This window comes from Fistularia commersonii, chromosome 28, assembly GCF_037954325.1.
Source record: "Fistularia commersonii isolate RoL2024-O1a breed Wild chromosome 28, RoL_Fcom_v1.0, whole genome shotgun sequence".
NCBI classification, from domain to species: Eukaryota; Metazoa; Chordata; class Actinopteri; order Syngnathiformes; family Fistulariidae; genus Fistularia; species Fistularia commersonii.
The window spans coordinates 1,477,552-1,501,314 of NC_141311.1; the positions used below are offsets into that span (position 1 = coordinate 1,477,552).

The 23,763-nt window shown below is 48.0% G+C and overlaps 2 protein-coding genes and 1 non-coding gene across 3 annotated transcripts; 2 read left to right on the forward strand and 1 right to left on the reverse strand.

The window, feature by feature from the left end:
• Positions 1–96: 96 nt before the first annotated feature.
• Positions 97–6,260, forward strand: cdr2a (cerebellar degeneration-related protein 2a). Its single transcript, XM_086176197.1, has 7 exons — positions 97–376; positions 1,360–1,472; positions 2,623–2,771; positions 2,911–3,087; positions 4,099–4,413; positions 4,496–4,766; positions 4,831–6,260. Exons 1-7 carry the CDS (start codon positions 298–300, stop codon positions 5,104–5,106), a joined length of 1,380 nt encoding a protein of 459 aa, XP_086032323.1. The 5' UTR covers positions 97–297; the 3' UTR covers positions 5,107–6,260.
• Positions 6,261–7,672: 1,412 nt separating this feature from the next.
• Positions 7,673–7,754, forward strand: trnal-uag (transfer RNA leucine (anticodon UAG)). Its single transcript has one exon. It is a non-coding gene; the product is annotated as a tRNA-Leu (tRNA).
• Positions 7,755–7,980: 226 nt separating this feature from the next.
• Positions 7,981–20,865, reverse strand: sdr42e2 (short chain dehydrogenase/reductase family 42E, member 2). The gene is made up of 12 exons (XM_086176196.1): positions 20,756–20,865; positions 18,709–19,136; positions 16,763–16,858; positions 14,162–14,219; positions 13,961–14,079; positions 13,560–13,635; positions 12,994–13,076; positions 11,449–11,586; positions 11,298–11,363; positions 10,954–11,017; positions 10,790–10,863; positions 7,981–8,604 (listed from the first exon to the last, which is right to left on the reverse strand). The coding sequence occupies exons 2-12, from the start codon at positions 19,126–19,128 to the stop codon at positions 8,383–8,385; spliced, it is 1,416 nt and encodes a 471-aa protein (XP_086032322.1). The 5' UTR covers positions 19,129–19,136; positions 20,756–20,865; the 3' UTR covers positions 7,981–8,382.
• Positions 20,866–23,763: the final 2,898 nt, after the last annotated feature.

Consider the following 23,763-nt stretch of genomic DNA (forward strand, 5'->3'; position numbering starts at 1 on the left):
ATATTTAATAAATTTAGAATCGAAGTAGTGAGTGTTTAAAGAAACTCTGACGTCGTCTAGGCGCCACCTACCGGAGGGTAGGTGGCGGGGGAGATTTGCCACGTTGCTGCCGTCAACAGCCCGACATCCGCGGGATGCGCTTCACTCCCCGGGCGCAGAGGCGAGCAGCGGACCGCCTCGGGCTCCTCACACCTGGGTGTCACCTCTCCGACAGGTGAAGCATCCCCGCCTCCTTCCCCCTCCACCTTTTTTCAAAACTTTTTTTTTTTTTTTTTTCGTCTCCTCCCTTCTGTGAAGATGCTCACCGACGTGATTTTCGAGGACGACTTCGAGCGGAGCGGGGAGCCGTGGTGCGACCCGCGGGACCTGGAGCACGGTGAGTCCGCCCCGGGGGGCCAGTCGCGGCACCGGGGACGCATCCGCTGCACGTAGGGCTCCTGACACGGAGGGTTTTTTCTAGAAAAACAAAATCCGAACAGACGGATTGGGATTGTTTCTGATGAAATCAGGCTGCAGCCTCTTGTGATTCCCACTCAGAGTCATAAGGCGCAGGGGCCAGGATCCCCTCTGGCTGCTCTCCTTTTCCTATTTCTTTGCCATTCGTGTCTGAAAGTTACAGAAAATTAAAGCCCGGCATCAAATTCACACTTTATCCGGAGTTTTATCAACTTTGGTCTCGTTTAAAAACAGCAGCAAACTGCACACCGGTGATGGGAATGACCTTTAGTTGAAAATACACAGATTGTTTTCAGGTTTTGGAATCTGAAATTGGTTTTTATAAAACACGATTAGGCATGGGTAGTTGATTAGTTATAGGTAGTTAATAAGGCAAAACTGATGTTGCAAATTAGTTTTCTTTTTTATTTAAAAAGTAGCCAATATCAAAAATACACTGTATATGCTATGACTATTTACATTTGAGTGCCTCTTTTCATGCAAGCCCGTCGCCGTGAGTTTGCACACAATTTTGTTAAGCTCGTATAACAACGTTAAAAGCCCTTGAGTCTTGAGCTCAGGGGCAGAAAGCTGCTCCTGCGCGGTGGCAGCCGGACCTTCCGGGCCCAGCAAAGACACCCATCTTGGCCGTGAGTGCAACTGGAGAAGAGATGCGAGTTTAGTTTTTTGCGACATCTCTGCACACGTGCTATGTTGTTGTTTGAACATACCGCAGCTCACATGCTGGACCAGAAAGGGGTCGATGGTTCGAGAAGATCCTCAGACATACCGCAGATTCCTTAGACGTGGCCTTATTCTCACGAAACAACAAGGATGTGTGTGTGTTATCCGCCGCCTGTGTTTGGGCATGGAAGCTTCCCCCCGCCGCTCATGTTTACAAGTTTTCCCCCTGTATTTTGACAGACCTTCATTTGGCGGCGGAGCTCGGGAAAACCCTCCTGGACAGGAATCATGAGCTGGAGCAGGCGCTGCAGCAGATGTACTCCACCAACCATGAACAGCTGCAGGAAATAGAGGTGATGGATGTTGGGCGGAAAGTAATCCCGGGCTCTTCGGGACGGGGCCGGAGAGGGTTTTAGTCATTTTGAGACGAGCGTTGGCTTTTGGCCCCGGCGTGGCGTGTCATTTCCCTGACATCGCTCACCGCCCCCACCGCGAGCTTCATCATCCATCATAAACACGCTGTTTATTGGACGAATGCAGCAATCATTTGACAAACCCCTAGGGAAAAAAATGTGACATCTTAATAGCGCCGCTGCAGCAAAGGGAACCTGCGTGGGACGGAGTAAAAGCTAATCCTGCAGTCTGACCCACTGGTCTTTGGGTGCGCGCCGCCCTTTTCAAAGGCTGTTTGCCGAGTTAATTAAAGACCATCTTTCAGACGCGTATAATATAAACAAAGATTAGAGATGAGATGATGATGAGAACAACTTTATTAATCCCGAGGGAAATTGTTGTGCCAGAGTTTCAAATGTATATATATTATTTTAAATATCAAAATAAAAAAATAAAAATTTAGCCACAAAAAGATTAGCCACAAATGGCGCCGCGCAGCCGAGATTTTATTCAAGAGTTTTGCTTTTGCTGTGAATTATAGCCGCCCTAATGATTATCAAGCCTCCCGCGGGACTCTGTGAAAAGTAGGGCTGGACGCGGCCCTGCAATGTCAAAAGATCATTTACCAGGGGTGAAAAAGAACAGTCAACCTCACGTAGGGCACTGTTTTTTTACTGTTATTTTACAAAAACAATGCTTCTCCTGTGTCTGTCCCGGAGCGTTTAAAGTGTCCGGGTGCAGACGGCGCTGATCTGTTTGAGTACATGACATTGAGCCGGTGGACAAAGATAAGAGCCTTAATTTGTTTACAGAAGTGTGAGGGACGGCGGCCTGGGGATTTATTGAGGTTGATATGGTAATCCCCTTATATCTTTCTACCTCTCGTCCTTCTGCATCAAGCACGTGTGTGTGTTTGCACAAGAACACAACAGTGCTACACATGGCTAAGTCGCACTTTAGCACACTTCACAAAGAACCCGAAAAATTATGATATTGGTTGTTTTGTTTTGTTTTTTTGCGGGCACAAAGTCAAAGCTGTCATTGACTTTGCTTCATCGTTCTGCTCCTGCCTTTACATGAACTCGTGTCACCCCCTCTCTCATGCAACAGTACCTGGCAAAGCAGGTGGAGCTGCTGCGCCACATGAACGACCAGCACGCCAAGGTGTACGAACAGCTGGATATAGTCGCCAGGGATCTGGAGCAAGGCAACCAAGGACTAGTGCGGGACAACCGCCTGGCCCAGCAGAAGATCCAGAGGTCAGTCCACCACTGAACGGATTTCACTTTTAGCCGACGTTAGCGCCGAAGCTAGGTCGTCTTGAAGAACCGGTTCAAGCTCGTACTTCGTCGCGTGTTTTCCCCGGCGCCACTTTGTTCACATCTGTATTGTTCACAGTCTAACAGAAATCATTGAAGGACTTCAGAACCACATGGAGGACTTGCAGACCCAGGTGGAGGAGCTGAAAACCGCCCAGGCGGAGCGAGCCAAGAGAGAGCTGGCAGAGCAGCGGCGCAGCCTGGGAGCGCAGAGCGTGTCCTGTCTCAAAGAGCTGTACGACTTACACCAGGACAGGTATTGCTGCTGAAGAATGTGTGTGTGCAACGGCGGGAAACAGTCACAGGATGTGAAGGAAGAAGTGTTTACACTGAGGAAATTGCAACACCGTGCTTCTCAAGGTCTTTCCTGCCAACACGCCGAGATATTTCTACCTCCACATTCAAACGGAAGGGGGAGGGAAAATAGCGAAAAATGTAAAGCGGCCACGGCGTCCTAATTTGTCATCGACGCCGCCGTCTGCTGACTGGACACCTCCGGGTCACCCACAGCCACACTGGGCCGTCCTGGTAGACATAATCCATAGATTGAGGAGGTTAATCCTCCGCTCAGCAGAGTAATAATAAACACACACCACTGTTGCGCGCATTCAAAAGAAGCACAGGTGTGAATGTGTCACTGCATCACTCGCCGTCACTTTCCATGCTAAGATTCATGCATGAAAGTATCACAGTTGCGAGTTAAGTTTTAGTTTTACCACCTTAAAAGTAGCGTATTTTCCAGACTATTGAGCGCATCTGAATATTAAGCCGCACCGGCTGAAAACAACTAAATAAATCTGTGTGTGCATTTATAGGCTGCACTTGTCTGTAAGGTGTGCACGTAGAAACACGAGATATTAAAAAAAAAATGTACTTGCCAGTAACACAAATACATGCTGGAAATGCTTTTTTTTCTGAACACAGCTGATGAAAAAGTCCATCCATTCATTCGTTTTCTATCCCCGCTTTGTGCTACTCCACCCGAACTCCATTTTGGTCTTCCTCCTGCGCACTAAAACCTTTTAAGTCGTCTTCTTCTGTGTCAGAATTGAACGGCCTCGGAATTTCATCTGTCTGAAGTGACAAGGCTAAATGTTTTGGTGGCATGAAGCTCATTAGCCCCAAAAAAAAAAAATATATAAATTAGCCGTATCGTTTTTTTATGCTGTTAAGTGTGTGAAGGTGAGCTAGAAACCAAGACTTTGCTCCCATCAATGCAATAATAGATCGTAAAAACTGTTTCACGTCGCCCCCCCTGGATCAACAGGCAGCTGTCCCACGACGCCCTGCAAACGGACGGCCTGTGGTCTCCGCTGAGTTCGCCGTACAACCGAGACCGCCGGCAGGACCCCGGGGAGGAGCACGCCGCCCTTCGGCGGTCCGTCCAGTACCTGCAGAGCCAGATAGCCGCCGAGCGAAGCCGCAGGGAGGCGGCGGAGCAGGAAGTGGAGGCGACGGCGAGGGAGAAGGAAGGCCTGGAGCAGCGGCTCGACCTGCTGGCGGGCTGCCGGGCCAGGCAGGGCGAGTTGGAGGCCGAGGTGGAGCAGCTGCGGCTTCTGTGGCGCGAAGATTGCGCCAAAAGGTTAGCCCTTACACGTGCGCAGATAGAAACGCGCCGTCCGTCCGGCGTGTAGCTCAACCCAGACGTCCGTCGCTTCCTCCAGAAGACCGGACCGGCTCCTGCTGCCCGACACGGTGTTCTTCGGCTCGGAGGAGAAGCCCGCGCAGAATGAGACGGAGGAAAACGCGGAAGCGTACGAGGAGCAAAGAAAATCCATCCGGCAGAGGTGTAACAGCGACAGCGTCCTGAGAGCGACCACCGTGGACGACATTCGCCACGGTCACGAGAGGATGTGCATCAGGAGGGCGGAGGGGACGAAGCCGAGGGGCGTCTCTCTCTTCACGGAGGTGGATGCCCAGTACAGCGCCCTGCAGGTGAGCTATCGCTACATCCGCGCTCGAGTTTAGAGACACCGACCGATCCAGTTTCGTCGTCCAGGTTAAATACGAGGAGCTTCTGCAGCGCTGCCAGCTAGCGTCGGCGGGCCTGACTCATCAGGCCGTCCAGACGCCGGGCGGCCCCTTCGCCCGCGGACAACGCCGCCCGTCCAGGGCGTCGGCTGCGTCGGACCTCGCCGCCGTCCCGGAGGACGAACAGCAGCCCGAATACAAAGTCCTCTTCAGGGAAATCTTCACCTGCATCCAGAAGACCAAAGAGGACCTCGGCGACGGCAGACCTCCGGTCGGGGACCCGTCACGCGGCTCCGCCATTTGACTGCACCGTTTGCCACCCGGGGATTTCTGCACACGTGTGTGTGAAAGTTTTCGACAAAAGAGCTACTCTGTGGTAGTTTCGCTTCAAAAATACCAAATCAGGGAGACAAGATGCAGCAAGCTCGCACACACACCCTCTTTACTCCGTCCTGACAAAAAAAGTGTTATGAACTTGTTACACAATTATAAAAATGAATTCATTCTTGTCTAAATAAGACAGGCTGCGGTCAGCCGCTATCCGCAAATGTAGAATTGCGTAACCTGACCTCCAAATGAGTATAATTTCCACGTCTCAGCGTGCAAAGCTGTTCCAGCCCCGAGACACGCCGCCTGTTGTTAGTGCGTCGATATAAGCCGGATACTTATAGATTTATTCTGCGATCAGAAATATCGGAATGTCCTAATAGGATAGAAAAAAAAGAAAGGAAAAAAAAAACCTGTAGCGTCAAGGACGTTCAGACTCGAGCCGGTCGTGAGAACCGGCCCGGCGGCTCCTGCGTGAGAAGGCCTCTCGGCGGGGAAACGCTAACGGACACTGGAAAACCAGACACGTAACAAGCTGCACTATTAGAAGTGAACTTTTTTTTTTTTTTGGCAGGAATTTTGTGCTGCTTAGATGTTATTTATTGTCCCGGTTGTGAAATAGCGGGAGCAGAACGGGAGCGTTTAGCAGTTCTGACACGGGTGATTGAAAACCTGATTACCGGGGTGAAGGAGGAAGGCGGCGGAAATGTTTTCTCTCAGTGTAAATGGTTTCCTCGCCGCCACGTCCTCCCGGCCTCCTCATGCGTCTCCACATATCCTGCCTTAAATTCAGAGCTGGAGATGCATCCTTCTGCTCAGTGTCAAAGCAGCAGGGGGCTAACGGGGTTTTCTCACTCACAGCAAACCTGTTCGGTTTAAATGACAGCAATTGTGAGGATACGGCCTCGCAGACTTTCCAATCATATTCTGCAACTAAGCAACTAAGCTGCTTTTTGTTCAAAATAACACCGGGAGGGGAGTTTTCTTTGTTTTTCATTTGAACACACAACGCGGGCATTGGGCAATATGTGATGCTGTGAAGCCGGGACTACTGAGCTGGAGATCCTGCTGGATCCTCCCTGGGAATGACGTGTTTCTGCTTGCAACTAAAAGAGTAAAGAATTTGATGCAGAGGCCTGTTGAGATTCATCTCGGTTCACCCCCCGCCGTCTCCAGAGGTCAGTTTGAAAGCGCTGCAAGCGATCTGGAATTCACTCATTCAGACTTTATGCTGCTTATCCTGCACTCGGGGTTGCAGAGCTTTCCCCGCTGCGATGGAGGATCGGTTCGGCCTCCATTCGACAGATTTATAGGATCACGGGGCCACAAACAGAGAAGTTCATCCATCCATCGTCTGCCGCTGATCCCGCCTATCCCGGCTGCCATCGGGCGACAGGCAGGGTACGGCCTAAACTGGTCACCAGTCACAGATACAGACAAATAATCACTCAGTCGTGGACAAGTTTCCCTTTTTTTTCAATTAACCTGCTGCATATTTTTGGACCGTTGAAGGAAAACATCCCGACTCCTCACGGAAAGGTCCCCTAGTCGGAATCAAACCGGGGTTCTTCATGCCGTGAAGCCGAAGCGCCAACCGCTCTCATTTAAATATACATTCGACTCATTCTAACGTATGCATACGGTCATTCACGCGTCATGTAGAGGCAACTTTGATTCTCACGCGTTCTAGAAACATCCAACCGTGCACCGTCATTCACACAAGCACAATTTAGCCTTTCCAATGCATGTGTTCGGAGGGGAGAACATGGAGACTCCGCGCAGGAAGGCCTCCTGTGGTAACCCAACCCAGGACCTTCTGGCTGTGAGGAAGCGTCCGTCGCTGCGCCGCCGAGAGGGGTAACGATGGACTGGAAGTGAGAAGGCGGTGGAGCGTCTCTGCACCGGGATCCAGACAACAATTAACGCCTGCTGCGCCTCCTGTCACAAACAGCTTGGACATAAAGACTGCTCTCCGCCCGAATTCTGCTCCACGGCCGCTAAACCCAGAAACAAGAAGATTAATCGCATACCTCGTTGGCTCGTGAAGACGCCTGGCGGGGCCTGTGACGGAACCCGTGCAGTATTTTGCTTCTAAATGAGAGAGGAACAGAAATAAAGGTCATGTTTCAGAGGGAAATTCCTGTCTGAAAGTTTGACAAACAGGCAGGACGGCGGCCGGGAGGTGCACGCCAGGAGACAAACCCCGCTGTCAAGTAGGGAGTCACGCACGGACAAATCCTCCGCACATTCCTGCGTGCAGCTGGAGGTCGGCCAGCACACACACACACACACACGCTTCACAATGACTGCTTGCACTAGGAGAAATGTGATTTAGTTATTTGACTGCTGCACAATCCTGCTGAGATTTGGCGCCCGGGGCGACTTTACGCGCGGTGGCCCGGAGGAGCCGCGGCGGCGGATTACCTGCAAAAATGGTTTTATTGGCCGGATGTTTGAAGATAAACACACAATAAAACCACGCAGTTAACCCTTGCGGGCCGGTTTTGCGTTTTTAAAGTGCAGGACGCCTCGATGCAGACGGCGGTAGCGTGGCCGAGTGGTCTAAGGCGCTGGATTTAGGCTCCAGTCATTTCGATGGCGTGGGTTCGAATCCCACCGCTGCCAGCAACCTTTTGGCTTTCCAAAGAGTTTCTTTTCCGCACCCACGGAAATTCAGCAGATCGTTCAGGGCACGGAGACGCGTCCACAGTCGCCCCCCCTCCCGTGGAGCCGCAGCCCTTTGCTGAGTGAATTCCGTGGGCGGTGCGAGAGCGCCCTCTAGTGGCGACAGGCGGAACTGCACCTTTTTCCTGAATGCAATAAAAGAATCCAATAAATCGATACTTCTTGATCATTATCTGCTGCTTTTTTTATTTCTAGATGTGTACAAAATAGGTATGAATATATATTGACTCCCTCAAGAGGTGGGAACCACAAAGAACATGGATAGACCATTTAGATGTTTAAATGAAATAATATAACAGTAGAATACAGTTCAATATCATTCATTTTAAATCAGAACTTACAACGGTAAAGGGTCCAGATCATCCGTATGGCTCTCGTCTAACGTACGATGACCAGTTGTGTCCTGTTGAATTGTTTTCTTTGAGGTACACGTTGTTTATGCACCAGAGTTAAAAAGGAACAAAAAAAAAAAAGGCCCAAAACTTTTCAGCAATACCTTTAGCTTACAGGCGGTTTGAAATGACACCGTGTGTGTGTGTGTGTGTGTGTGTGTGTGTGTGTGTTTCTTTCAGTACTGCCAGAGCGCAGAGCACAACATGAGGAGCACCGCGCCGAACGCCAGCAGCAGCAGGAGGTGTGTGGAGCTCGGGGAGGTCCAGCTGGACCGGGCCTGTCGGCTCTTCAGACACTGCTCCACGGAGTCGGCCAGGCTGTACGCTTCCGGACGGTATCCCAGCTCCCGACGGGCCTTGTCTATCTTGAAGGTGTGGCTGACGGCGATGTTCCTCACCTGCGGAGGCGAAGGACCGATTAGCATCACCTACTCAAACACAGAGGAGGCTTCTCAGCTGCGGGATCTCCGCGCGGAAGTTCACGAAGTTCGGTTCGCGGCCGCGACGAATCTCGGTTTGTCAAATCCGGTTTTGGATTCTGACGGCCGGTGACTGATGGATGCCTCCAGTTACGGCGTCTCCTTTCCCGTGCAGGATAAGGTGTCTGCATCTTAAGCACAAGGTCCAGCGGAGGAGGTTCTTGCATCTTTCCTCATCTGCTCGGCCGTTCTTACTGTTTCCAACATCTCGCCATTAAAATCCCGAGCAGACCTTCCAGGAGAACACGGATCGATAGCGGCGAACGGCCGCTTTCAAACGACCTTCAAGGCAAATCAACGCCTCGGCCGGGGCGGGTCGATAAAAACAACATCCGAGGACTTCGGGACATCTTCAGGACGTCGGCCCTTCAGAGACCCGAGCGTGAATCCCATCGCTCATCGGCCTTCGATATCCTCTCGCGTTCGCCACGTTTCATTCCCTGAAAATAATCATGAGCGGCGTTGCAGCGGGACATTCATCATGCTGAAGGAGGTGAGAGCAGTCAGCGGGCCGGCTGCTGCCGAGGTGACGTGCCCGTGAAGATCATTAGTTGTTTTCACGGATGCGCCTTCGGCTAAAACTCAAAATGTCGCAGAACTAGATAAGACAAGAACTCCTTTGCACGTCATGCGGGCGGGGGGGGGGGGGGGGGGTCTATCTCCGGTCGCCATGGCAACAGCCGTCGCGCCGGGGCAACTCCCCCGATAAACGTCGTCTCACACTTCCTGTTCTGGCCCTCGGCCGTTTATGTTTTATTCACGGGACAGTCATCAACCCCCTCCGCCCGCCCCGCAGCTGCCCGGCAGCCCCACGGGCTCAGCTTTGGTTTCCGCCTCATCACACATTCATGAGGACCTCACGGGTTCCTCAAGATCTTCTCAGGCAGGATTACGTTCGGGCCCGTTATCGCTCTCGCTGCGAGCTCATCCTTTCCGTGAACGGCGGGAAGATTTTAAAACCGTCCCCGTCCACGACGAGAGCTGGGATATTTCTGGAGATCGCTTTCTTCACTAAAACGGGGACAGATTTAAACAACATGGAACACACACACTCCTCCGCCGCCATCGCACAAGATGCGCTTTCAATTCGTGCACATACGTGTTAACATGCAAACACGCAAACACACTATATGGCCAAAAGTATTCGCTCACACGTCCAAATAACCCGAATCAGGTGCTCCAGTCACTTCCATGCAGACGGTTTGATTTACAAACATTAGTGAAAGACTGGGTTGCTTTCAGGAGCTCAGTGAATTCCCGCCACCCGTGCAACAAATCCAGTCGAGAAATTTCCTCGCTCTTTAATATTCCACGTCGACTGCCAACTGGAATAGAAGAACAAGGAAGTGTTTGGGAACGACGGCAGCCATCAGGGGTGAGGCTACGTAAACTGGGGGAGCGCTGAGTCGGTGGCTACAAACTTCTTCAGCTTAGCTGCAGAAGAGTGCGCAGAGAGCTTCGTGGAATGGGTTTCCGTGGCCGAGCAGCTGCATCCGAGCTTCACAACATCAAGTGCAACGCAAGGCGTGGAATTCAGCGGTCTAAAGCAGGCTAGAGAACCGGAGAGGCCTTCTCTGGTGTGACCAATCACGCTTCTTCATCCAGTGATCTGATGGACGAGTCTTGGTTTGGCGGTCGCCAAGAGAACGCCACTTGTCTGACTGCTTTGTGCCGACTGTGAAGTTTGGTGGAGGAGCTTATGGTTTTCAGGATCTGCGTTTTGCCCCTTTAGTTCCAGCGAAAGGAACTCTGAAAGCTTCTGCATACCGAGACATTTTGGACCCATGGGACCCGTTCTGGGCCGGACCCTTCCTTTTCCAAAAACAAGATCCAGAAAGACGTGGACGACAGAGTCCGGTGCGGATGATCTCGACCGTCCTGCAAGGAGTCCTGACCTCAACCCCAGAGAACTCCTTTGGGACGAATTAGAGCGCAAACTGAGAACCAGGTGAATACTTTTAGCCGTAAAGCGTATACGGATTAATAATGCGTGGCTTCCAAACACACGGCCTTTATGTCTTAAAGATAGTTTCAGTGGAAGTAGGATGTTGAAATACACTGAGATAAGGAGGAAACATATTGGAGAGCAGGAAGGAATATTTACCTCGCTTCTCGTGAACAGGAGCGGCACGTGAACGACGGGCCTCAGCGCGACGTGCAAATATTCCACCAGGATGGCTGGAAAGAGGGGGAAAGGCGTGCGTACGGGCATCAGATACACTCAAAAACATTTAAAAACAAAATTAAAAGGAGAAAATAGAAAGAGACCTGCTGAATAAACCAGTGGAACGGGCAGGTTGATGGACGGCCGGCTGTAGCCCAGTCTCTGAAACTGCAGCACACAGGACACCGGGATGGAAATCTATTTTCAAAATGTCAGTTTGACGAAATGTCTAATTGCACGATGTCGTTTCTGTATTGTTTCATGAGAGGAGGATCAAATATGATCTGTTAGCAGCAGGTTTCCTGTGGAAAGATGATTATTTGCTGCATCGGCGTTGTAATTCTCTCATAACGGGGAATAAATTCTCTTATATCATCACAGAAGGTTTCCAGACCTGTAAAAAAAAAATATCTGAACATCTCCTCAAATACTTGTTCCTGAAACTCACCAGGGGAGTCAACCAGTCGAAGAGATTGACTGAGAGTCCGTCGTTGATGAAATAGGCCTGCCCACTCTGGAAAACATTTACGGGATCAACGATTACCGTCGAATTTGATTCCTGTCGGGAATCCATTTCTCCCGTCTGGAGCCGAACTCACGGCGACGCAGCTCCTCCTCGCCGTGAGCGCCTCGGCGGCCAGGTTGTGGGCCAGCACCAGGTTGTCGACGTGCACCCAGTTCATCCGGGCGCCGGGGTCGCCGAACCTGAAGCTGAACAGGCGCCGCTCCACGTTCACCTGGATGGAGATGAATGGACCGTGAAAAACACAAACTCCTCAGCCGGTGGAGGATCCTGAGGAAGTGTCTGAGCAAGACACCGAAACCCCAGATGGTCTGGTTGGAGCTTTGCGTGGCAGGTCCTGCTGCAGTCGCTGTGTGACGGTGATGAAACATTAAATGCTACATTAAATGCTAAGATCGGCTCAGGTGCTTATAAATGTCAAACATGTTGAAAAATGGGAGAATCATATTGATTTGAGGGAAGTGTCGGCCCTTTGTTATTAACAGTCAGTCGGTGAGTCAGCGATTAAAAAAAAAAAAGCTGACATCGGTCGATAAAATGGTAATTGTGTCCATGTATACGGAGCTTTCATCGCCTTGCGGTTGTCAAAGTGCTTTACGCTGGATCGCGTTCAGACCATTCGCACAACGATGGCCGGTCAGCTGCTGCGCGAGGCGCTAACCGAAGCTTGGGGAGCAACCTGAGGATCCGGTGCCTTGCGTAAGGACACTTCGGTGCAAACAGAAGGCACCAGGCGTTGAACCGGCAACCACAGACATCTAGCAATCGGGAAATTATAATATTTTAATAACCCTATATGTTTGAGTCACATCACTGAATGCAAATCTCCCCTTTTCATGATAACTAGTTTATTACAGAAAGAATGACGTTGTAGGAAAGAGTGGTGGAAACAAGTCTGAGAGCACAAGTCGGCATTTGTGAGCAGCATCATGGTTTCAAGCCTAGAAAGAGTACTAAAGATGGAGTATTTGATTTAAGAATGCTGGTAGAGAAGTACAGAGAAGGTTGGAAGGAGCTGAATTGTGGCTTTGCTAATCTAGAAAAATGTTAGAGTGGCGCAGGACATGTATGCTTGCTGTGAGACGGTGGTGAGGCGTGCTGTAGGTGTGACAGAGAAGTTCAAGGTGGAGGTGGGACTACATTAAGGGTCAGTGCTGAGCCCCTTCTTGTTTGCAGAGGAAAACCCAAGAGAAGATGTAGTTCATGGATGTAGTGAAAGAAGACATGAAGTTAGTTGGTGTGAAAGAAGAGGATACAGAGAATAGGATTAGACAGAAGAGGTTTATTCGCCGTGGTGATCCCTGGAGGGAGCAGCTGAAAGAAAGGGAAGAAGATTCAACAGCGTATCCTGAGGTTGACAAATGGCCTCAAGGACCTCAGGACCTTATAAATCCTCAGCCGTCACGGAAAGTGCATCAAAACTCGATTTGTGATTGAATCAAATATCTTTAGAGCAGAGTAGCGATGCCTGAACGCACTCATGTCCGCCTGGGAGAGGAAGCACCAAAGAAAAGGCCGATGTAACCGGACGCCGGGGACTCCATCAATAATATAAGCTTTCTGGGACTGGAACACAGAGGAAGCCTTACAAGACGTGCACCTCGTTTTCAGCGCAACTCACCATCACCCTGTGCAGGTGCCTCCTCTCCTCGGGCCCGTAGATCCCACATGGCCTCAGGACGCAGGTCCGAAGCTGACCTCCACCTTCACAATGCACACAATCAGCACTCCCGGGCGTTTCTGGAGGCTGGAGGCCTTCGAGCTGCTAACATCCGGTCACATCTGGGTTCATATTATTATGTTTCATGCAAAGTACCGGAAGCCTTTAACCGCGGGCCGTTATTAGCCGCTATACTATCAGGGGCACCGGTGGAAATGATGCAAAGCGCAGCCGCCTAATGAGATGGCTCCTTGCTCTAAGCTTGATGAATGTATCAGAAGAAGGTCGCCTATGGGGTGTCGGCTTACAGCCCAGGAGGCGAAGAGAGGCTTTACACCTGTTTATGTAAAGAACAACGCTGAACACAAAACCCAGAGTATCAAAAGGCGGGCGGGGAGTATCTATGTACTGTATGTACTGTACAACAGGTGTGTGTGTGTGTGTGTGTGTGTGTCCGAATAGAGACATCGGTCTTTGGAGAAGCTCGGGGTTTCCGTCGCGAGGTTACGGTTGTGCCCGTTTCGGACCTCTAACGGCGCAGCCGTTGGCGGAAAGGACCATCTTCTCAGCGATGGCTTTGGTTCTGGAGTAGTGGTCGATGTGCTGAAACACACACACACACACACACACACACACACACACACACACACACACACACACACACACACACACACACACACACACACACACACACACACACACACACACACAGAAAATGATTTATGGGGGCAAAATACAATGTAAAGTCTCGGGTGGGAAAACGGAGCATTCTGATTTTCATGTTCCGGAGTTTCAGATACACCGTCATGTAACTTTAGCGAAGATGTAGGACGTTTTCTAGAAGCTGAATCACGTCCTTCTGCAGATCATTGATGAAGGTTCTTTACTCAACAAGCAGAACCTCCTCTGCTTGTTGTCCATAGCTCACCATCTCCGGGGCAACGCACGGCACCGAGTCCTCGTCGCCGTCCTCGATCGGTTCCCCGGCGAACACCACGTTGATGGTGCTGGTGTAGACCAGCCGCTGGACGCTCCTCTCCTTGCACACTGGAAAACCAAAACATCCACTCGCTTCAGATCCAAGCGGCAGGAAGTGTCGGGTATTTCCATCAAACGCAAACATCCTCACCGTTGATGACGTTATTGGTTCCTCCGACATTTATCGACTCCACTTGCTCTTTTTTTAGCTGGAATTGAGAGAGAAACGTCACATCTTTTAAGAGGTTTTTTAGGATTATTATTCCAACGCTCTCCACCATGTCTGGGAAGGATCTCAGTCTTCCCTGTCGAAATCTTCAGGATAAAAGTTGATTCTGACAACAGAGCCTTTCAAAACCGATGGGAGGCTGATTATGTGTTCGACGACAAACTTATTGGACTTAGAATTGATGTGAGGTGAAAAAGTAGACTCGTACTGGTGCAAACAGCAAATCACTGCATCATACACCAGGAAATGCTGTGGTAAAGTCCTTAAAATGAAGGTGTGATGAACGCCAGAACGCAAACTGTGAACTTTAACCGAGCTAAAGGTTTAATTCGCCATCAAGTTCAGTGGTTTATTCAGGAAATGGATTCAGAATTTGACATGTATGATGCGGCGAAGGTGCTCTGCTGGGAGACACCAACTCGCCTCACTTTCCCTGTTATTTATAGATATTTAAAGTTTTTTTTTTTTTTTTAAATGGCATCTAAAATATTAATCTTTTGATTTGTTGTTATTTTAACATTAACTTAAAAGCTCAATTTCTTTTTTTAATTTTGTTGTGATGTTCAAATTTCTATTTTAATGGAGAATTTTTAAAGAAAAGTTATTTCAAGTTTAAGTTTATTTATTTGGGAATGATATTCCTGTCTGTTTTTATTAATATTTATGTTTAAAAAAAAAACATTCAGGTTGTATGTGTTCTGCACTGCCTCGAGGTGGGACTCGATCGGCGATCGGTCCAGGTCGAACCTCGCCTATTCCCCCGATGACCCCGACTGCAGGAGAAGCGCTGTAGGTGATGAATAAATGAATATTGAGGCTTAAATGTCAAGAATTTCCCTGCATTTCTTACATTTCCAGAGAGGAGAACTTGAAAAGGGACTCCTCTCACTCACAAACCCCCCCCAGGAAACGGCGGCACTTCAAATTTATTCTCGAAATAAAGGCTTTTTTTCTCTATATGCTGCTAATATCATCGTTGAAGAAACACCAAACTGGTAAATAAAACAAAAAAAACAAATGGTGTCCAGCCTCTGGCAAAATGTAGATTAGATATTGTTGGTTTTGTGTGCACAGATCAGACGGGTGTTAGATTTAGTCGTTTCCTTTGGAGACGGCGGTTTGAGCGTCCGCGGATCCAGACGTGCAACAACCCCGGTTTATACACATAAATACTCCACGTAACCATACACGTGTATGTACATTATATACATTTTTACATACCTTTAACTTCATTTTTGTTAATTTCTTCTGATCTTTACAGTTTTCATTTCATTTTTTCCCTATTCCCTGTTACCGTAATTTCCGGACTATGGAGCGCACCTCAATATAAGCCGCACCGGCTGGACAAGGCTCTCTCATCTTTACACTGCGGCTCCGAGTGGCTTGGGAAAATAAATTATAAATATTTAATTGAAGTATATTTCATTTGTGTTAATTCCTTTTTTATAACTTTTGGTTGTAAGTTGGAAGATGATTGTATTCATGAAATATTAAATAAAATTATATTTATTATATTTCGCCACTAAAAATAACGTCACACTCGCGGAAGCTGCTATACCCGCCAGCCTGTAAAGTCCCGATTTGCAGATGCTGTGTGCAGAAGTTCAGGAGCAGAAGTCCCATAAACCAGGTAAAATAAATATTTATGAAGATATTTTGCAAATATTTATTTTTTATTGTTTACTGACGCAGTGATTTTTTTCCCGATTTTTTTTTTTTTTAATTCAGGTCAAGGCTCCGCTACACGCTCTGAAAGCCCAAAGCTCAAAATGAGTTCATTACATAAATAAAATTTAATTTTCTGTGTTATACTTCGTGATTTTCAGAAGCAACACACTACACACTTGTTTATACAAAGTGTAAAGGTAATAAAAAGCAATATAAACAGTGGTACCTTTATTTTAGACGTCAAAAAGTAATTGTGGCTCCCAGTGTTTTCTTTACGAGGAAACCGGGTCCAAATGGCTCTTTGGGTGTTATGGGTTGCCGACGCCTGGGCTAGCCGATCGCTATCTCGGGCCTCCTCCTGCGCACTAAAACCGTCAAAAGTCGTCTCCTTCGGTGTCTGAATCGAAAGGACTCAGAATTTCCCGGTCATTTCATCGGTCCGATGTGACGAGGATAAACGTTTTAGCAGCGTGAAGCTCGTTAGCGTCCCCCACCCAAAAAAGTCCATATATTAGCCGCATCGTTGTTTACGTGAAAAAAGTCGCGGCTTATCGTCCGGAAATTACGGTATATTCTTTATTTTTATATAGAGTTCTATTTTGACTCTTCAGATTCTGCCCCACGCTGTCACGCAATTTCACTCGGACATGGAAACGCCGTGAACGTCGTGAAGAGGCGGATCTCACATCGCCTCCGGAGGCCTCGGAGTTCGTCCAGAAGCTGCATACTTTTTTGAAACCACGGCGCCTTTTCCCGTCTTCTCGTCGCAGCCGATGTCAAATAATCTGATTCTGAAAAATTCCAGGCGCGCGTTGACGTGTCGATGTTGCCAGGGCAACCAGGTGTTGAAGTTACCTGGTCGGGGCCGGACATGCCGTAAGACGCCGTGTGGAAGATGCAGTCCACCCCTTCACACAGCTTATACAGAGAGGAATAGTCCCGGATGTCTGCCTGTCAAAAGAAGACAATATAAACAATATAACAATATACACTGCTCCAAAAAATAAAGGGATCATCCTTCATGAATGAAATATTCTTTGTTCTTTACACAGTTGGATGTGCTGACGACAAAATCACACGAAAAAAAAATTAAAATCAAATGTATGAACCCATGGAGATCTGGATTTGGAGTCACATGAAATGAAAATGTTAAAACACTCTTCTTATAAATCTCCTTAAAACAAGTCCAAATGAATCAGTGTTGCGTCCGAAGTGGACACTTTGATTTCACACACATGTGACTAACTTGGAGTTATATTGTGTTGTTTACGTGCTCCCTTTATTTTTTTTATTAAATTCTTATTTTTTAAAATATTTAATTTTAATTTTTATTTTATTTTAAAATATTAATAAAATATTATCATTATTATCAATTATTATTAAGATATTAAATTTAAATTTTATTTTACATTTATTATTTTATTTTCTGGAGCAGTATATTTTTGCATGTGATCAAAATTGGCGCTTCCAGTGTGCGCCCAATTAAACGCGCGTTTATAATTGACATAAGAGCGCCGGGAGGCCTGCGGGTGAAACCCGAATCGTCCGCCCGCCCTCCCTGCCCCGGTCGGCAGCCGGCGCCCCGAGCCGGATCGCTCACCAGTGTCCGTTTCCAGCCGGCGCGCAGACCGGCCGGAGAGTCGAGGTGACGCGGTCCGATGAGAGTTGATTTCGGGGCGCCGTCGGAGGGAACACGTCAGGACCAGTACTGTACGCCGCGTTCCACGCTATTTAAAAATTAAAAGCGGGGTGGAAAGAAAACGCTCTCGGGTGGCTGCGCGGCCGAAGGTCCCCCACGCTCCGAGGACAGGACGCTTTTATTGCATCTGTGGATCCTTTCTATAATTGGCTGTTATTGTTGTTTCACTTGCTATTTATCAAATCACAGCTAACGTGTGAGCTAGCAAATGTAAACAACGCTTTTAGAGATTGTGGGTTCGCCGACACCCCGAATCCTTCTGACGCTCCGAATCAGGCCTGGGAGCAGTGAACAGGAGCGAGATCTCCTTCTGCGAGCCCATATTAAGTATCATCTTCAAATATTCAACACGGTCACTGCTTTTTGCACTAAACTGCACAGGTAACTCTGCTGCTACCCTCTAGTTTCAAATTCAAATGACATTTTTATACAGTTCTGGGCTTTATGCTGTTTAATCTCTATCATCCTTAACTCTAAGCGTAGTTTGTTGAGCACTTTACTGGAAATGTGTATTATTACTCTATTATTGTTATTATTTGTTTATTATTATATGATATTTTTTGTTGTTTTGTTAATGTCATGTCATCGTAGGAGAGTGAGGAACGTCTTCTGGACTCGATATGTCTGGAACACGTGGACAAATTCACAGTAAAGCTGACTTTGACTTTGACAATGACTCGACGTCACGCACAACGATTGTCTGGTTCAGGCGGACGAGCCACGAGTCTTATCTCTGTTTAAACTCTGCATCTCTCTGTCATTGTCATGTCAGGAATTCGTCTGTGTGTATGTGTGTGTGTGTGTGTGTGTGTGTATGCTTTTGTTTCATTTGACGTCCAGTTTCCAGGACAAACCCCTGTTTACTGATCGGACACAATAACAAATAAACATGGGCGCCGAGGAGCCGCTGTGATCCGAGTCCTGCGGGGCGACGTCTAAAAAGTATGCATGGATGTCATGGCTTGAACTTTGCCCTGGAAACCACGCGTCTTTCCCCGGTGCAAACACACAAGTATGCGAAGCATGTGAGAGATCTTCATTTTAAAGATGTTTCACAGCAGAGATGCATCGGAGTCGGACCCGACAGGTCCCGCCGTCGTACCTGGTAGAAGACGGCTCCGTCCGGGATGTCACAGGGGGGCTCCATCATGTCCAGGAGGATCACCGACATCCCCCGGCCGGCTAGCGCTCTCCCAAGCCTGAAGCCGAAGTATCCCCCTCCTCCCGTCACGAGCGCCTTCCCGGAGGAGGCCTCCCACGCCGCCGCCGCCGCCTCCTCCCCCGGCTTGTAGGCCTCGCAACCCGGGCCGCAACACTTGGTGGACATGGCTCCGTGCACCCTGTGTCCGGCGGCCGTCGTCGGGGCGACGGCGGCGGCCGAGTGGTTGACCCAAGGCCGGGGCGTGAGGTGGGCGCGGTCGTGCATGTGCAGGTGACGAAGGGAGGCGGCGTGGCGAGGAAGCTGCTTCGCCCGACACAAAGAGCCTCCACCCCCGCTCACGCCGGGGCCGCACAGCTCCATAGACCGTCCTGGACCATAAGATGGGATAAGAGAAGATAAACTTTATGGATCCCCGTTGGGGAAATTCCTTTGTCACACCAGTGTGACAGTTATAATGTCCCAAAAAAAAAAGGATAGCAAGACTTCATAAATTGACAGCAGCAGCAACAACATAAATTTGCACATGTAAAAATCTACCGCCGCTAAATTTGCACTCAAATTGCACTCATCCATGAAACTGCACTTTGTGTGCACATCAAGCCGCACTCGCACGTCTTATTGCACCGCATTCTACTCGCTGCTCTATTGCAATGTTCACACTCATATCTATAATCATATTTAAAACAATGTTTACACTCTTCTACCAGCACATATACCAATGCGTCGCCGGCGGCAAAGAAGGAATTTCACTGTACGGGGAAACTCGTTTCTACTCCTTTCACGTGACAATAAACGCTTCGTATCTTGAATCTTGAACAACAACAACAGGGATAATAATGGACAACATAAAGGAACGGTGAGGGTGAAAAATGCACAAGCAGAAGTAAACGACAATATAAATAGAGCGACGATAGCGATGAAGCAACGGTTCTGGCAGCGCCCACCGGCACACTGTACCCAAGAAGAGACCTTCTACCATGAACTGGTAGAAGGTCTTGAGGAGCTACAGACGCCAAACGGCCTCAGTCTCCTCAGGAAGAACATCCTGCACTCTACAGGAAGGAGGGTCTTTAGGACAATCACACTTTTGACAGTTCATTTTTCTTTTTTTTTCTAGCTCGAGGGGGTTTTGAAGCCTGTAAAGATCTTCCAAGCTGCCCACAACCGTGTATTTATGTGTGTATTTGCAGAAGGAGCAGCATCACGTCTGCATGTCCGTAATTTCTGCATCTCCCGTTAAATACAAATACTCGAGATAACTCTGAAACGGAAGCACCCTCCCTCCTGACTTCTATCTGGATAATTACTTTAATTAAAGTTCACCACAAGGTCTTTTCATCATTCATTTCTGTTTGCATTTTGTAAGCTGGGTTTGCAATCCCAAAGAAAGCAGACAAAATAATTGAACCTTTTCAACGCTCATATTTTGAAACCTCAGAATCTCACAGAGAACAACACGATTTGAGGTTATAACGCCTGCGCTGCTTAGAAAAGAGAACACACATCAGTTTGTCATATATTTATTGCTTTTACCACTTTTATTGTTTTGACTTTTATTATTCATTTGAAATCTGTATTTTGCATATATGTCTGTGCCGTGTCCTTTAGCGTTGGGTAAGGCTCTTTAATTAAATTATATATTATGAAAACAGCAACAATAATAATAATAATAATACGTAGCTGAAGTGACCCTGGGCTTGATGACGTATAAATGACGTCACGGCGATGGTTAGGCGTCGTCGAGGAACGCGCATCTCGTAATGACAGGTCACCGAGCGAGTTTAACGAGATGTTTCCGGGTTTTACCGGGCGTCTGATCGAACCTGAGGCCGGTCGGTGTGTTACGTTTGTCAGAAATACTTGGGGAAAAAAAAAAACAAAAAAAAAAAACGTAATGACACATTAAAAAAACAACAAACAAACAATACCGAATGATAAAACTGAACTTCAATAGGAAAAGAAAAGTTTTTTATTTTAATTTACTTACCCTTAAGAAGCGCTTGGCTCAGTTACTCCCATAATACCCCGCCGGCTTAATAACCGAGTGTGCATGTGTGTGTGTGTGCATGTGTGTGTGAGTATGAGTGTGTGTGTGTGTCCCTCCCGAGGCGTCACCTCTCTCACCTGTATGGCCGGAGCCGCTACCTGGATGCTCATTTACCGTAATGGACAAAACGCGCACACACTTCCTGGCGCATCCTGTTCGGACAAAATGCGTTCATTATTGCGGGTGAGCTGACTCTTGCGGGGTTGATCTGGTGTCGAGGCGCGATTTAAATGTTCCTTTTAATTCAAATCGCATGCAAACTGCTTCAAGGCCCCAAACTCACTCCTGACCGCTTTAAATGCAGCAGAATGAAATTAAAATGTAATATCAACCAATGAAAAAGTGACTTTAGACCAGGGGTGGGAAGTTATTTTGGCCGGCGGGCCACATTTTGTATTTCATTTTTATGCACGGGCCAACTACGTATCATGTAAATTGAACAAAATGAAAATTACGATTTAAATATTTAAATTTTGGGGTATTTTATTCAAACTTTAAAATCATTAATGATCATAAAAATGTACCAACATTATTCTGTATGGAATCATCCGTACAAAAATTAAACAAAAGGAAAATATAAGGAGTTTTGAAATTCAATATTGGCTAAAAGTAGTTATTAAAATATTCAAAGAAAATAGCTTGGCGGGCCGGATAAAAAAGCAAAATGGGCCGAATGTGGCCGCGGGCTGTAAAAGGCCCAGGTCTGCTTTAGACGCTGCGCACATCCAGAACGTGATTATTTGAATTAACGGCAAACCGTTGATCAATTTCTACCGGGCGGCGTTGTGGTTTCCGACTAGCGGTGAACACATCATCAAATTAGAGGACATTGTGATCGTGCTAATAATTTGACGCGGCTCCTGTACTAAACACACTCTTTGCAAATCCACTCCTTTTAGCTTTCTGTAACACACTTTAAACTACGGCTTGATTCACTTTTTATTCTCTATTTATTATTTATACCGCTTATCCCTCACTCAGGGGTGCAGGAGCATATCTCAGCTGTGATTGGCTGATTCACATGTCTGGACAATTTAGTGTTTCCTATAAATCTCCAGTTTTTTTTGGACTGTTTCGGAGGAACTCCAGCTCCGGACACGTGGAGAACATGGAGACCCCGCAAGGAGAGCCAATCAGGGACCTCCTTGCTGTGACGTGCCAGCGCTAACCACTGAAACAAACAAAATAAACACATTTATAGTGCTAATGTAAAGGTCAAAGGTCACTCCATCCTTAGGCCTCACAGTAAAAGCAGCAGAGATCATCCAGGGAGGAAGATAAACCTACAAGGATTTTTTGGGGGAAGATAGAAATAAAGCGCCGTGCTAAATTTAGAAGATAGAGGACGATTCAGACCCGAGCCGACACGCCACGTAAGGACGGGCGAGGGCGGTGGGGGTCGACGGCACCGCAAGCACTCGACTGGAAAAGCAATTTGCTGAAATGTCCGGCAAAAATGAAATGTGAGTTGTGAATCAGCGTGAACCGTAAGCGCGGTTCAACCCCCGAAAACATCCAACGGATGCAGCTTTTCTGCTTTTCTGCAGTTTGAAGGTGGACCAAAGTCATCACAGACATGCGTCTGGACATCAACCCTGAAGCTCTTGGAGGTCGACAGGATTGAGGCGGCTAAACTCACCCCCAAGATGGACAACAGGAAGGAGATGAGGAAAAGGAGAGCTCGTCAGCCGATGTTCAATCGAGGTCTTCAAGTCCAGGGGTCTCAGAAACCTGGACGTCCGCTTCAGTGAGGACCTCACCTGGTCCCTCAAGTCAACGCAGGCGGTGAAGCTGTACCTCCTGAGGAGGCCGAGGAGGCTCGGCTGTATTGCCGGATCACGGTGTGATACGAAGACGCCCTCAGCGAGTGGTGAAGACCGCAGAGAAGATCACCAGAGCCCGGACGGAGGAACGGAAGTGGTTAACGTGGGACGACACAGCTGAAGAACCGGTTGTACATGACTACTATTAATCACCTGAACGGCTGACAGGCGTCAATAACCAGGTTCTACCTCAGGACAGTTTTCCTCTTTCCATCCGTCACAGCCAGAGTCGCACTCCGACGTTCATGTCCGTAGCAACCTGCTTAAACCGTCCGCATACAACCAGCACTTTGTGAGTTTGCACGTTCCAAATGGAACCAAACATCTTGCTGATGCTGTTTCCATTTCCCTGTTTATTATGTATTTATTTCTCACCAACTCTCCGGCTGCACTGCGGACGGCAAAATGAGAATGTCATATAAAAGGAAATGCCTCTCCAGACTCGACACATGACAATAAATATGATGATTATTCTACCTCTTCTTCTTTTCCTTTGGGCTTTCAAGGGTCTCCGCTGTGAATCCACCTTCTCCATCTAACCCAAGTCTCTGTATCCTCCTCTCTCAAACCAACTACCTTCATATCCTCTCTCACGACATCCATTAATCGTCTTCCTCTAGACCTCCTGCCTGGCAGCTCCACCTTCAGAAACCTTCTACCCAGATCTTCACCATAGTTTAGACATGAACAGAGTGTTCATATTCACATCATCCCAGTCATCACTTTATCTCGGTCATACATGTCCTGCACCCCTGTGACAAATTCCTCTTTTTCTTTGGGCTTTTCCCTTCAGGGGTCTCCACAGTGAATCCACCTTCTCCATATAATCCTATTCTCTGTGTCCTCCTCTCTCACACCAACTAACCTCATATCTTCTCACATAATGTCCATGAATCTTCTCTTTGGTCTTCCTCTAGACCTCCAATTCCAGCATCCGTCTACAAATATATTCCCTCTCCCTCCTCTGTCAATGACCCAACCCTCTCAGTCTATGTCCAGAACATCTAACATGTCCCTCTGATGGATTCATTCCTGATCCTACCCATCCTGGTCGCTCCCAAAGAGAACCTCAACATCTTCATCTCTGCCACCTCCAACTCTGCCTCCTGTCTTTTGGTCATTATC

Excerpts from the sequence above, each read along its gene's own strand:
- cdr2a (XM_086176197.1), top strand. The coding sequence starts at position 298 with ATGCTCACCGACGTGATTTTCGAGGACGACTTCGAGCGGAGCGGGGAG. Across the intron at positions 3,088-4,098 it reads TACGACTTACACCAGGACAG|GCAGCTGTCCCACGACGCCC; the intron begins GTATTGCTGCTG and ends CTGGATCAACAG. Across the intron at positions 4,767-4,830 it reads CCCAGTACAGCGCCCTGCAG|GTTAAATACGAGGAGCTTCT; the intron begins GTGAGCTATCGC and ends TTCGTCGTCCAG.
- sdr42e2 (XM_086176196.1), bottom strand. The coding sequence starts at position 19,128 with ATGGAGCTGTGCGGCCCCGGCGTGAGCGGGGGTGGAGGCTCTTTGTGT. Across the intron at positions 14,220-16,762 it reads GCATGTCCGGCCCCGACCAG|CTAAAAAAAGAGCAAGTGGA; the intron begins GTAACTTCAACA and ends TCTCAATTCCAG. Across the intron at positions 11,587-12,993 it reads GGCACCTGCACAGGGTGATG|GTGAACGTGGAGCGGCGCCT; the intron begins GTGAGTTGCGCT and ends ATCTCCATCCAG.